This window comes from Jaculus jaculus, chromosome 2 (assembly GCF_020740685.1).
Source record: "Jaculus jaculus isolate mJacJac1 chromosome 2, mJacJac1.mat.Y.cur, whole genome shotgun sequence".
Classification (NCBI taxonomy): Eukaryota; Metazoa; Chordata; class Mammalia; order Rodentia; family Dipodidae; genus Jaculus; species Jaculus jaculus.
Window position 1 is genome coordinate 28,520,579 of NC_059103.1, and position 14,485 is coordinate 28,535,063.

Below are 14,485 nucleotides of genomic sequence, written 5' to 3' on the forward strand. Positions count from 1 at the left end.
AGACACATGCTCACATTCCAACGCAGAAAAGAATAGAAATTTCAGTCTTTGAGTGTTTTTATCCCTAATATATTAAACATTGAGTTGTTCAAGAAGAAGAGGAGAGCAGGTATCAGGGATTTGCAGAAATAGTTGTATTAAGTGAGCCCCACTAGATTGATTACAATTATTTCTTTATATGCTCATCTAAAAATACTTTAATTGCAAATTTTCATAAATGAACATACTGTGATTTGATCATAATCGACTCCTGTTACCTTCTTTTATGTTCCCTCCCCTAACCCTGATCCACTGAACCTCCTCCTCTTTCTGACTAGTCATTTTCTGATGTTTACTCTTTTTTTCCTCTCTTATTATCCATATCAAAATGTTGATGAGCTAAATATTGCACAGGTCTTACGGAGGTAACAATGCCTGAAGGACACCGTGGGGTCACGAATGTACCAGTCACCTCATGTCTGGAAAATGATGTCCCACAGTCCTCCTCCTCTTATATTCTTTCCACCTCCTCTGCTGCAATGAGCCTCGGAGGGCATGATAAAAATGTCTTGTTTAGAGCCAAGCTCTTAGTGGCCTCTTATTCTTACTATGGTCTCATTTCTTCTCTTTTAAAATAGATCCCATGCGTGGCCCAAGGAAACTGGAAGTGGTGGAGGTCAAATCTCGACAAATCACCATCCGATGGGAGCCATTTGGGTATAATGTAACCCGTTGCCATAGTTATAATCTCACTGTGCACTACTGTTACCAAGTTGGAGGACAGGAGCAGGTGCGGGAAGAAGTGAGCTGGGATACCGATAATTCACACCCTCAGCACACAATCACTAACCTATCACCATACACCAACATCAGTGTGAAACTCATTCTCATGAATCCTGAGGGACGGAAGGAAAGTCAGGAACTCATCGTGCAGACGGATGAAGACCGTGAGTACTTTCAAAGGACATGTTTATGTTTTTTTTTTTTTTCCAGTTTGACTTTTGTTTGTTTTAGTTTGAGCACTTTATAGTCTAAATAGGAGAAAGGGTTACTTAGTTGTACCTGTAATCTGTATTCTTAAGCATTCATTCAAAGAGAGGAGATACAACTGTAGAAATTCATCTTAATTTTTTATTAGTTATAGTTATTTCCTATGTATGAAACTACATTTTGCTCTATAGCTCTTTTGATTTTTATTCTCATATTGGACTAAAATATTGTTTGGATTACTAGATTAGTTATGAAAGTGCTTATCCAAATATGTGTAAGTGGCATTCTGAAACATTCTTTATAGTTCAAATAAAAGTTCAGCACAAAATAGAGCTGGGCCTTGCTTTTCAACACAATGCTGAAAACTTTATCATTAAATTGATAATTATTCAATGAACTGTTTTTCCCATAGAGACAAAATGATAATTGGATATGATCTTAATAAATAGTAAATAAACAAATAATCCCTTTATGATGACTAGAACTCATCTGAAAAAGAAAAAAGTGCCAAATATATTTCATTGAACATATAAATAAATTTTGCATATGAAATTAAGTCTTAAGTTCTATAATGTTGCTATAAATGACCATTTCCACAGGATAACATGCTCATATATAAAACTGAATGTCAGTGTATCATATGTATGAACTAAAATTCATTTTTGACATATGAATGAAAGTGGCAAGGATCTTGAGTAGCTTACTAAATAGATAAATTTCATCAAGTGGAAAATATTGGATATTTGATTTGTTTCATACAACTAGTTATGTAATTTGACCACTGATTAAGTCAAGAATGAAATACTGAATTTGGTTATTTACTGTCATATAGGTTTGACTGTTTATTCCCTTTCCACCAGTAAATATGGGAAGAGCCAGCATAAAGAAGGAACATCTCCCTTCTTTCTCTATTGTCCTGTGTTGACCCTCATGTCTTGTGTGTGTTGATAACGCCATGTTCCTTATAGTGAGCTTGATGTAAATCACAATATCAAGGCATGTTTCTGTTTCTTCAAGCTCTCTCTTGTCTCTCAGAAAAGTAGAAAGATGGTATCCACACTGGCAACATGTCATAATTAGGCCATTGAAATTATAAATTTATTTTGGCCTTAGATAGCATTTGGTGTTTTTCCCAAAGTATTAGATAGTTATTTTTTTTTCTTCTTCTTCTCTTACCTTCCACCACCTGTATTTGGAGCCTCATTATTTGATGTTAACATTCCTGTAATAATCTTTAGCTTTATATCTGGCCCTGGCTTCTTCCCAATCTAACACCTAGCAGTTCTCTCTCTGATTTTAAGTGTGTTTCATGAAGTCCTTCTTGACATCAGACCCTTCATTGGATCTTTTTTATCTTTTATTCCCAAGCCTTGACTTTCAAGGTCTTCTGTTTTCCTTACATTGTACATGTAATGGCTTTTTCTCTATGATAGTTCATTCTGAAATCATGTTATTTCAATGTGGGTCTACATGCTGTGCTATCTTTTTGGGCCTCCTCTCCCCCTGACTCTTCTCTTAGGTTCATGCCTTTCTACCTGGCTTGCTTCTCCATTCCTTCTTCTGCCCTCCAACACTCTTCTGCCTCAGGTCATTTATTAACTTTCCAGCCACTGTTGTTCTTATGCATCTGAACTCGTTTGCCCTTGATAGTATCTTTAAATCTCTAAGCCTCAATCTCCTCATCTGAGAAGTGAGAAAAATTGTAACATTGTTTTAAGATTAGAAGACATCTACATAAAGAATAAGTTGCCAGAAAGGACCTTTAATAGATAACAACTTTTATTTTAGTATATATAGCAATGCAACAATTTTTCCTCATTCCATCACAGTATATTTTCCTTTATTTTTATTTAAATAGTAAACACTGGTAAGAATCAACTATTGTTGCTCTTCTATAGCAATGTACATGACTTAGATTAGAGAATAATAATAATCACTCAAAAACACAAAATGAGTTCTTACATGAAATAGCCAAGTATTGTTGATAAATATGTCAGTAATATTTTCATCCATACTGACATCTAAATCAGTGAGATCAATCACAGTCATTCCTAGAGAAAAGCAGACATGACTGTGGACACAGGAACTCACCCAACAGTTATTCATTTCAGATTTGAGAACTGGCATGAGCTGGGGATTCTTTGTAGCCAATCAAAATGTCTGCATGGCATGTTTATTTGTTTACATTGTTTTACTAATCTCAGAAGTTGGGCTTTGTGTTATTTGCAAACAAAAATCCATTTTTTTTCTTAGCACACTAGCATCCAGCTAATTAGGAAAGGACTATTACTACAAATTATGTTTGCTCAATTACCAGGCACATGTAAGCTTACTTTTAAAAAAAAATGAGAGAGAAGAAAGACAGGTAGAATAATTGTCAAATAATACTGAGTTTGAAGAGAGAAGTAGGGCCACTTACAGTGGCTGAATGTTATAGTTTAGTGAGCATCGTTTTGCTCTAACGTTGTTTTCAATTATATTTTTATTTTTATCAGAAAATGGACGGGAAAATCATTTTTTTTAATTTTTATTTATTTATTTATTTGAGAGCCACAGACAGAGAGAGAAAGGCAGATAGAGGGAGAGAGAGAGAATGGGCCCGCCAGGGCTTCCAGCCTGTGCAAACGAACTCCAGACGCGTGCGCCCCCTTGTGCATCTGGCTAACGTGGGACCTGGGGAACCGAGCCTGGAACCGGGGTCCTTAGGCTTCACAGGCAAGTGCTTAACCACTAAGCCATCTCTCCAGCCCGGGAAAATCATTTTTTAATCACTGCTGAAGAGTATTCTACTCAATAGCAGAAAATGGCTGCAAATGTAATACTGAACTCCTGCAACATCTGACAGCAAATATTCAGTGCTTATGAAATTCTATCATCTCTAATTTATCAATATTCTGGAATTTAAAAAAAAAATTGGGGGGCTGGCGAGATGGCTTAGTGGTTAAGGCATTTAAATGCAAAGCCAAAGGACCCAGGTTTGATTCCCCAGGACTCACATTAGCCCTATGCACAAGGGACCATATACATCTGGAGTTGTTTGCAGTGGCTGGAGGACCTGGCATTCCCATTCTCTTTCTCTCTCTCTCTCTCTCTATCAAATAAATAAAGAAAAATAAAATATATTTTAAAAAACTTTTGTTCTTAACCTTAAAAATTCTGAATGAATTCTCCAGCCAACATTTGCATAACGGCCCAGCCTCTTCCCAGGTATGTTAGTAAATTAATCCTTTTAAGATGTCCCTGTGCTGGAGAGACGGTTTAGCAGTTAAGCGCTTGCCTGTGAAGCCTAAGGACCTTGGTTCAAGGCTTGATTCCCCAGGACCCATGTTACCCAGATGCACAAGGGGGAGTACATGTCTGGAGTTTGTTTGCAGTGGCTGGAAGCCCTGGCGTGCCCGTTCTCTCTCTCTTTCACTCTCTGCCTCTTTCTCTGTTCCTCTCAGATAAATAAATAAAAATAAACAAAAAACTTTAAAAAAAAAGTCCCTCAATCAGGGCTGGGGACATGGCTCATTGGTTAAAAATGCTTGCTGTTCAAGCCTGAGTACCAAATTTGATCCTCAGTTCCCACAGAAAAATCTAGAAGCCATGGTGGGCTTTTGTCATCCCAGAACAATGACTGTGAGATAGAAAGTGAAGATAGGAGAATTCCCTAGAACCTCTGAGAAGGAAAACTTCACCTGAGGTGTTTCCAGACCTGAAAGTTGTTCTATGACCTTCACACATGCACCACACCTGAACCCACACACATATGAATATAAATACACATGTGTGCACATAAATAAATAAATAAATATTAAAAAGATCTCTTTCAATCAACATAATTTTAGGATACCTCCTACTTCCTTTTAGCATTTTATGCTTTTATCCACTAGTTGAATAAAACTAAAGGTTAATATTTGCTAAATCTTTACCTTCTTTCTATCTGCACCCACATTAGCAAATATTCTAAAATGCAAATTACATTGTGGGGAAAAAAGAACCACTCATAATTTAATCTTGATACTGCAAGAAAGCTGGTGATGTCATAACAATTCTTCAGAAGCTGAGTCCTCGGTTGTTGTAGTCAAGCTTCTGATTGTGAAAACCATTCTTGCCCCTGCACCCGGAGTTGCTGATGTCAGCAAATTCACCAGTGTCCAAATTTCTTAAACTCCTTGTTTTGCTTTGCTTCAACATGTTCTTCCATATATTTTTTCAGCCCAGGATGAATAGTTACTATTATTTTTTATATTATTTGGATGTTGTACCTGAGAAATCAGTGTAATCTAATACAACTTTAAAAATAATGCAAATGACATTCAATAATCTGTATAAATTTCAGTTTAACAACTGGATGTCTTAAAATACACTCAGTTCTCCCAATTGTATCACTCATTTTTTTTTCTTTTATTTTAGCTAAGCAGTACTTAGTTCCATTTGGAATTACTACAAGGAATCACAATCTACCCTCAACTAACATTGAGTTTGAATTTTGAAATCTTTCACTTCCTGTTGAAATTCCAGCTCATCTCCCCATCTGTGATAAAGCCTATTCACATCTTCACACAATCTTAAACATTTCTCTAACCATATTTAAATTATTTATTGAGGTGTTTATCCATTAATCAGTCTATGAACATGTACTGATTCCATTTAAGAATAATGCTGCCATGAATGTTGACTAGTGTTTTAAGTTCACTTGATTTTAGCTTTTTTGAGTATGTATCTAAGAAATAAATGGATGAGTCAAGGAACAGAATTACTGGAGTATTTTGCTAATCTGACTATAATTATACCACTTGAGGAAGTGATGGGAAGTAGCTATATGATTTTACATTATCTCCAGCAATGTGTTAGGGTTACAGTTTCTCCGCATTCTCTTCCACACTTGATATTATCTATCTGTAGACTAGTATCTGCAGTTTCTAACTGATTGGATGTTCCCTGCTGGCTAAAGATGCTGAGTATTCATATGTTTATTGATTTTTTTTTATATTTTCTATGGACAACTACTTATGCAAATCCTGTGACCACTTATAATCATGTTGTTTTCATATTACTGTGTTTTAATACTCTTTGTATATTCTACATGCCATTCTGTTATCAGATATTTTTGTATACATTTTCTCCCATTCTGCATGTTGTCCTTTTACTTCCTGATTTATAGTGCTCTTGGACACATGAAAGCTTCCCCTTTTAAAGATGTACAGTTTCTTTAGTTGCTTAGGTTTTGCATATCATCTCTATGAAACCACTGCTTACCTCAGTGTTATAGAGACTTAGACTAACACCTTTAAAAAATAAATCTCTATTCCTGGGCCATGGTCACTCATATTTGGCTCCAGAATAAACTACCTCTTATCTCCTTAAAAACAAAAGCTGGGCATTGTGGCATAGCGTTAATCCCAGGAAGAGAGAGGTGGATCACCTGGAGTTTAAGGCCACCCTGAGACTACACAGTGAATTAATTCCACGTCAGCTTGTTTTAGAGTGAGACCCTACCTCGAAAAACCAAAAAAAAAAAAAAAAAAAAGGAAAGGGTTTGGCTTTACTTCTATATATTAGGTTTTCAGTGATTTTTTTTTTGTATTTTTTATGAGAGAGATTTGGCATGCCATGGCCTCCAGCCACTGCAATTGAACTCCAGACACATGTCCCATCTTGTGCACTTGTGCATATGTATGTGTGACCTTGCTCTTACATCACCTTGTGTGACGGGTTACATGGGATCTGGAGAGTTGAAGATGGGTCCTTAGGTTTTACAAGCAAGTGCCTTAACCGCTAAGCCATCTCTCTAGCCCCCCAGTAAATTTTGACTTAACCTTGATGCATGGCATAAGAATCCAAATTTACCCATTTGTGTGTAGACATCCAGCTTTACCAGCAACATTTGTGGAAAGATTATTTCTCCTCATTGTTTCCTACTCTTCTTACTGAAAGTCAGTTGACTGAAAATAATTTCATTTCTGGAATGACTGGTTCTCTTCCATTGATCTGAATGTTTTCCAAAACCACACTACCTAGTTACTTTAGTTTTGCTATATAGCTTTGTTGTTTTTTGCTTGTTTCTTTGTTGCTTTTGTTTTTCTTTGTTGTTGTTCTTCTTTTGGTGTGCTTTTTTCCTCTTTTGCGACAGGATCTCACTTTTGAGCTCAGGCTGGCCTTAAACTTAAAATTATCCTGATGTAATCTTTTCTAGGACTACAGGTGGGCACATCATGCCCAACTGTCTTAGGTTTGAAGTCAGGACATTTAACTGTCTGTAATAATTTTTGCATCACAATCTGTCATCCAATAATTTTATCATGTTCCCCAAATATATATATATATATATATATATATATATATATATATATATATATATATGTGTGTGTGTGTGTGTGTGTGTGTGTGTGTGTGTGTTTATAAACAAATATGTGCACTCGATTAATAACACAAATATATTAATACACTAAGATGTATATAATATAAATCATACTAAAATTATATTTAAAATAGTAAAGAGAAATGTTTTTAATAGTATTAAATTTTATTTAATAAAACTATCAGTAGGGGCTGGAGAAATGGCTTAGTGGTTAAAGACACTTGCTTGCAAAGCCTGCCAGTTTAGGTTTGATTCCCCAGTACCCACATAAGTCCAGATGCACAAAGTGGAACATGCATCTGGAGTTCATTTGCAGTAGGTAAAAGGCTCTGGTTTGCTTACTCTCTTACTCTCTCATTACAAATTAATAAATAAATTTAAATATATATGAAAAGAAAGAGAGAGAGAAAAAAACTGATGGAGAAGATGGTTCACCAATTAATGGCACTTGCTTACAAGGCCTGCTGACCTGGGTTCAGTTTCTCAGCACACATTTAAATCTGGGTAGGCATTTGTTTGCAGCAGCAAGCCACCCTGGTGCACCCATTCACAGACACACACACACACACACACACACACACACACACAGGAACACACACATGCACATATGTGCAAATAAATAAAACATAAGTAAATTTCCATCTTCCCTTAATTCATTTAGCTTTCTTGAGAAATGTCTAAAAAAGTGTTTCATAATTTAGGATTTTTAAATATTAAATGAGACCTCCATAAATATTAAAAATATTTTAAACTATATTATTATTTAATCTGCCTTAGATTATACTTATATATATTTCCATGTGTACATTTGTGTAGTAATCATATATCCTTCTTAATTTTATTTTTTAACAATTTTAATTTTATTTTACTGTATTAAGAGCATATAATACATCATGAACTGTATACCTAACAAATTTTTACATACACTATGGTTGACTATTAACAACCTGTAATTCTGTAGATATTTGGAGATAACCTACCCTTCTTTATAGAAATTCTGTCATTTAATTAGTAATTTTCCTTTTGCCTCCTCTTCCAGGCCTTTGAAAAGGCTTTTTTTTTTTTTTTTTTTTTTTTTGAGATAGAAGAGTCTTCTTATGTTATCCAGATTAGCTCTGAGCTAACAATTCTCTTGTTTCAACCTTTCAATTAGCTGTCACATTGATTCTGTGATAGTTTTAAAATATTTATTCATTTGAAAGCAGAAAGAGATAAAAGACAGGCTGAAAGAATAAGCATGCCAGAGACTTCAGCCACTGTATAAGGACCCCAGATACACGTGCCACTTTGTGCATCTTGTTTTATGTGGGTCCTGGGGAATTGAACTCAGGTAGTTAGGCTGTAGGCAAGTGACTTAACAACTGAGCAATCTTTACAACCCCTTTGATATGTTTTTATTACTCAGTATTATGGTTATAAAGTATATCCATGATGACTTATATAACTGTCACTTGTTTTGTTTTCAATACAGAGGATAGTGTGACTATGACACCATTTGTAAGCCATTTGCTTTACTTCTAATTTGCATTCATTATTATTGTTACCAAAAAAACACTGTTAGGTTAACTGTCTTTAACCACAGAGCCATCTACTCAGGCCTCAATGTGAACTTTCTTTTCTCTCTCTTTTCCCCTCCTTCCCTCCTACCATTCTTAGTTTTTTCTTTTTTCTTTTTTCTTTTGAGACAAGGTCTTGCAATATAACCCAGCCTGGTTGTGAACTCCTAGCAATCCTGAATTATTTTTAGGAGTGCAGGGATTTCAGGTGTATGCCACCATGTCTGTGTATTTACATTCTAACTAACATATGTCCCCTGTTACCTATGTGCAAGACTTTTATTATGGAATATAACCAGAGGAAGAATATATTTGAATCATATAGTCTTTGTGTGTCTAAGTTTCTTTTTTGCTGCTACTGTTTAGATTTTGTTATAGGGCTGGTGTTTTTAGAGACATGATCTTCCTATACAGCTCCATCTGCCATTGAACACTCTACCCTTCTGCCTGAGTCTCATGATTGCTTGTATTGCAAGTGTGTACCAGCACACTCAGTTTGGTCTTTGCTTCTTTTAACTTTATCGAATGCTACTTAACTATTTTCCAAAGTAATGGTACCAACTTCCACTCCCTCTACATGTGATCTATTGCTCTGTTTCCTTCTTCATTTATTCTAGAAGAATCCAAAGTTATTCATGTGAAAAAAAATTATTGAGCTTTGACTAACTGATTATACTTTAAAGAAAAAGATGTTTTATAAGACTAGCATAATTAATATGACTTTAGATTCTATATTTTGAAAATAAACTTGGGTCTATATATTGATTATTAGAATTGAATGCCTCTGTGTGTAGTTAAACCCCCTTGGGGAGGGTTGTCTTATTATCCTCACATTCATTTCTTGGCTTCCTCCTTTAGTCCCAGGTGCTGTTCCTACTGAATCCATCCAAGGAAGTACCTTTGAAGAGAAGATATTTCTTCAGTGGAGGGAACCAACTCAAACATATGGTGTCATCACTTTATATGAGGTAAAATATATATTTGTTGGTAATTTAATTTTTTAGTATAATTTCTTATGACAATCTGGCTCCCTAGTATTAAAAAATGCTTTTATAATATCTTTTGAGAAGGTTAGTGCTTTCTATAGTTATAATAGCTATTTTAAAAGTGTGAACGCATATGTATGTGTGTGTATGGTATGTGTGTACATATGGGCACACATGTACATGGTATGCATGTGGAGGTCCATCTTGTGTGAGACAGATTCTCTCTTGTTCTTTTGCCACAGTGAATGTCAGACTACCTGGCCCTTGAGATTCAGGATTTTCCTAAATTTGACCCCCATTTCCACAGGCATGTTGGGATTCAAGATGCACACACTACTTACAGAGAGCTTTACATGGGCTGAGAGGAGCCAGACTTCAGTTGTCAGGCTTGCATAGCAAGTATATTTAATCACCACATGATCTTCCAAGCCTTACGATAGTTATTGTATAAAAACAAAAATATTAAATAAGCCTCTGCATTATTTATATTTGCAAGATGCATATTTGAAATGAGTCAAATCATTCTGGATTGTATGTTATTGTATACTATGGCACAGCCTAACATTTTAAAGAGTCACTTTTATTAAAAAATAAATAAATATTTTGAAACACGCATTGATTAGGAGGCAAATGTTGATAGCATTATTCATCCCTAACCATGAAATATATATCTACTGAATTATAGAACACTGATTATCCAATTAGAAAAGTCAATAAAAATTGTCTCAGGAGTAACTGTAGAATAATCTCTTTTGGTTTCTTATTCTTAGCAAAACACTCCTTAGACTTCATTGACAGTTTTGTCTACTGAGTCCTATCAACTACTTGAGTGATGGACAGGAGAGAAGAATTTGATGAATTGTTCAAGGAAAAAAAAAAACACAGCAATAACGGGATGACATTCATCATTGCGTTCATGCATGCATCCTTCCATTGTGCCTATTGTCATAGAAATAAGCAGGTGCATTTTTTAAACTGGCATTTATTTGAATGCAAATTTAACAAAATTATATGTTATAAGGCTTCTAAAATTTATGGCAGATCCTCATATGGAACCTGTGCTTGAATACCTTTCAGAAGCACCGACAAAAGCCCATGCAGATGAGCTGTCACACACTCCTCACTGCCAAACCCCTTTTCTGACCCCATGATCCTTACATTGACACTTCCTTATACCTTTTGAAAATTGGTATTGAAATGCAAAAATACGAATCATCATCAACACCAAAATGAAGAATGCTAAAAGAAAATGTTGATTTTCATGCTGTTATTGTTAATTTCCATCAGCTGCTTTACTGTACAATAATAAAATGTTATGAAAATTCATAACTCAGCTTTTATAGAGCTAAGGCATATTGTCAGGTCATGCAAGGTCAAAGTTTTCTCTCAGCAATGAGAATACTTCACATTTTCTTGGCTACATAACCATTTTTAGAGCTCAGATTTGTGCATTTTTACCTAAGTCTTTTTTTTTTTTTAAATTTAATTTATTAGTTTTCTTTTCAGTAAATACAGGCAGTTTGGTAAAATTATTTAGGCTCATCTGTGATCTACCCCCTCGCATTAGACCCTCCTTGTTAATGAAAATGGGTCGTGCATTGTGGAGTTAGCCCCCAGTTATTAGTAAGATAAATGTCTCTGCAAGTCATGACCCAACATGTGACTCTGACATTCTTTCCGCCCCCACTTCCGCAAGATTTCCCTGAGCCATGTTGGGTTCATTTTTGGTCTGCTTCAGTGCTGAGGTGTTGGGGGCCTCTGAGGCTTTGGCTCTCTGATTTGGTAGGAGTTGATTTTTCTCTGCGTTGATCTCCTTCCCCTTTGTGCTGGTACCTGGTTCACAGGAGAACATCACCCTTGCTTATTTCGCCAGTTGTCCTTAGTTTCAATTGGGCCCCTTTTGAGGTATGTTGGGGCAGCTCTCTTCTCAGGATCTGCATCTATCTGGAAAAGAGAAGCAGATTCTCCAACGGAGAGTAAGTTAGCACCCGGAAAATTGAGATAACACTTACTTTTTTGATAGACAGTTTGATAGGTGTAGGCCCTCTTATACCCTGTGATTGATGGTAGCTTGATATTGTAGAGTGGGCTTGTGTTTGGGTATGGTTCTGACTTGTTTCCCAGCTCCAGCTAAGGGTCTAGTACCACTGAGTGGATCAGTTAGCCAAATCAAGAGCAATTGATTCCTCACCATGGCTGTGTACCACTATTGCACTTGTGTGGGCATCACATCCGGTTATTTGTTGCTAATTAGGTGAAACAGTGTGTTGCTTGGACAGATCTTGGTCATTTCCCCCAGTCGCCTATGTAGCGCCTTCTGGCACTAGACATGCTGACTGTCTGGGGACTGACTCTCTCCTGGCTTCCAGCCATGTCATTCCATATTACGCGTCAGCTGCATATGGAGTCTTCAGCAATAGGGTCTTATCACTGGCCTTTGGTGGGTCATCAAGTACTCTGACAGAAGTCTGTCATTGTTTGGGGAAACCTTGTAGGTTTCTCTGATCAAAAGCTCATTGTGGGGCTGGAGAGATGGCTTAGCGGTTAAGCGCTTGCCTGTGAAGCCTAAGGACTCCGGTTCGAGGCTCGGTTCCCCAGGTCCCACGTTAGCCAGATGCACAAGGGGGCGCACGCGTCTGGAGTTCGTTTGCAGAGGCTGGAAGCCCTGGCGCGCCCATTCTCTCTCTCTCCCTCTATCTGTCTTTCTCTCTGTGTCTGTCGCTCTCAAATAAATAAAATAAAAAAATATATATTTTAAAAAAAAAAAGCTCATTGTGGATGGTAGGCCCAAGCTGGAAGTGGGGGTTACAGGTCAGTGTCCACTAAGAAATTGAGGAAAAAGATAACTAATATACAAGAGTTAGAGAGGAGAGAGATAGAGGGGAGAGGGGGAGAGGGAGGGAGGGAAGATGTAGGAGATTTAGGTCAGTCTTGATCCTACCCTCTCCAGTGTCTTGTGGTTCAGGTGTTTCCTGTAAGGGTCTAGTGAAGGTTCAGCCATTTGGTCTGTCTTTTAGGAAGTAGAATTTTATGGTACCATTGCCGTTTGGGTCTGGATTACTGTTTTCCACCCTTTGATTCCATCCCCGCCCTCCCATCCATCTTATTGTCTAGTCCATGAGGTGCTTGCTGGGTATGTAAGGCATCTTGGGCAGATTCAGGTTAGGTGTTGCAGATGAGTGAGACTATGTGCTGATTTTTTTTCTGTGATTGGGTAAGTTCGCTGAGAATGATCTGTTCCAGGTTCAACCATTTTTCCTCAAATTTCTTTATGTCGTTTTTTTCTTACTGCTGTATAGAATTCCATTGTGTAGATATACCACATCTTTGTTATCCATTCTTCTAATGATGGACATCTGGGTTGATTCCAGCTTTTAGCTATTACGAATTGAGCTGCTACAAACATGGTTGAGCAAATCGCTCTGGCTTTTGGTTTGAAGGTTTTAGGGTACATGCCCAGTAATGGTATAACTGGGTCTGTTGGTATTTCTATAGTCAGCTTTTTCAGGAGTCTCCATATTTCTTTCCAAAGTGGTTGTACCATCCTGCATTCCCACCAACAGTGAATGAGTGTCCCTGCTTCTCCACATCCTCGCCAGCATTTATTTTCATTTGACCTTTTGATGTTGGCTATCCTTATTGGGGTAAGGTGGAATCTCATAGTTGTTTTAATTTGCATTTCTCTGATGATTAGGGATGATGAACATTTTCTTAGGTGTGTGTTTGCCATTTGTATCTCTTCCTCTGTGAATTGCCTGTTTAACTCTGTGCCCCATTTTGTGAGTGGGGTATTTGTCTTCTTATTGTTTAGACTTTTGAGTTCTTTGTAAATTCTAGAAATAAGGCCTCTATCAGTTGGATAACCTGCAAATATTTTCTCCCATTCTGTGGGTATTCTATTGGCTTTGCTTATTATATGCTTGTCTGTAAAGAAACTCTTCAGCTTCATATGATCCCAATGGTTGAGTGACTGTTTAAGAACTTGAGCCACTGGGGTTTTATTCAGGAAGTCTTTTTCCATTCCTATATCATTTAAAGTACTTCTAAATTTTCTTCTAGTAGTTTTCGAGTTTCTGGTCTTATGTTGAGGTCTTTGATCCATTTGGATTTGAGTGTTGTGCATGGTGAAATGTGTGGATCAAGTTTTAGTTTCCTGCATGTGGTTATCCAGTTTGTCCAGCACCATTTGTTGAAGATGCTATCTTTTTTCCAGTCTATATTATTTGGGCCTTTGTCGAATATCAAGTAGCTATAGTTGCTTGGCCCAAAATCCGGGTCCTCAAGTCTATTCCATTGGTCTATACTCCTGTTTTTATGCCAGTACCATGCTGTTTTTATTACTATGGCTTTGTAGTATAACTTTATATCGGGTATGGTGATGCCACCAGAGGTATTTCTTTTGCTGAGGATATATTTGCATATGCGAGGCCTTCTGCCTTTCCATATGAAATTTGAGATCATTTTTTCTATGTCTGTGAAGAACACTGTAGGGATTTTAATTGGAATTGCGTTAAATCTATATATTGCCTTTGGTAGGATTGTCATCTTCACAATGTTAATTCTGCCTATCCAGGAGCATGGGAGGTCTTTCCATCGTTTCAAGTCCTCCTTAATTTCTTTTTTGAGAG

General features: G+C 36.8%; 1 protein-coding gene across 14 annotated transcripts in view; it reads left to right on the forward strand.

Moving 5' to 3' along the window:
- Ptprm (protein tyrosine phosphatase receptor type M) overlaps positions 1-14,485 on the forward strand; it is an 849,143-nt gene that overhangs the window by 472,826 nt on the left and 361,832 nt on the right. For all 14 annotated transcript variants that reach the window (XM_045144750.1, XM_045144751.1, XM_045144752.1 and 11 more), the window contains 2 exons: positions 618-926; positions 9,730-9,839. In XM_045144750.1, coding sequence (XP_045000685.1) covers positions 618-926; positions 9,730-9,839 — 419 coding nt within the window. The remainder of the gene's footprint in view (positions 1-617; positions 927-9,729; positions 9,840-14,485) is intronic.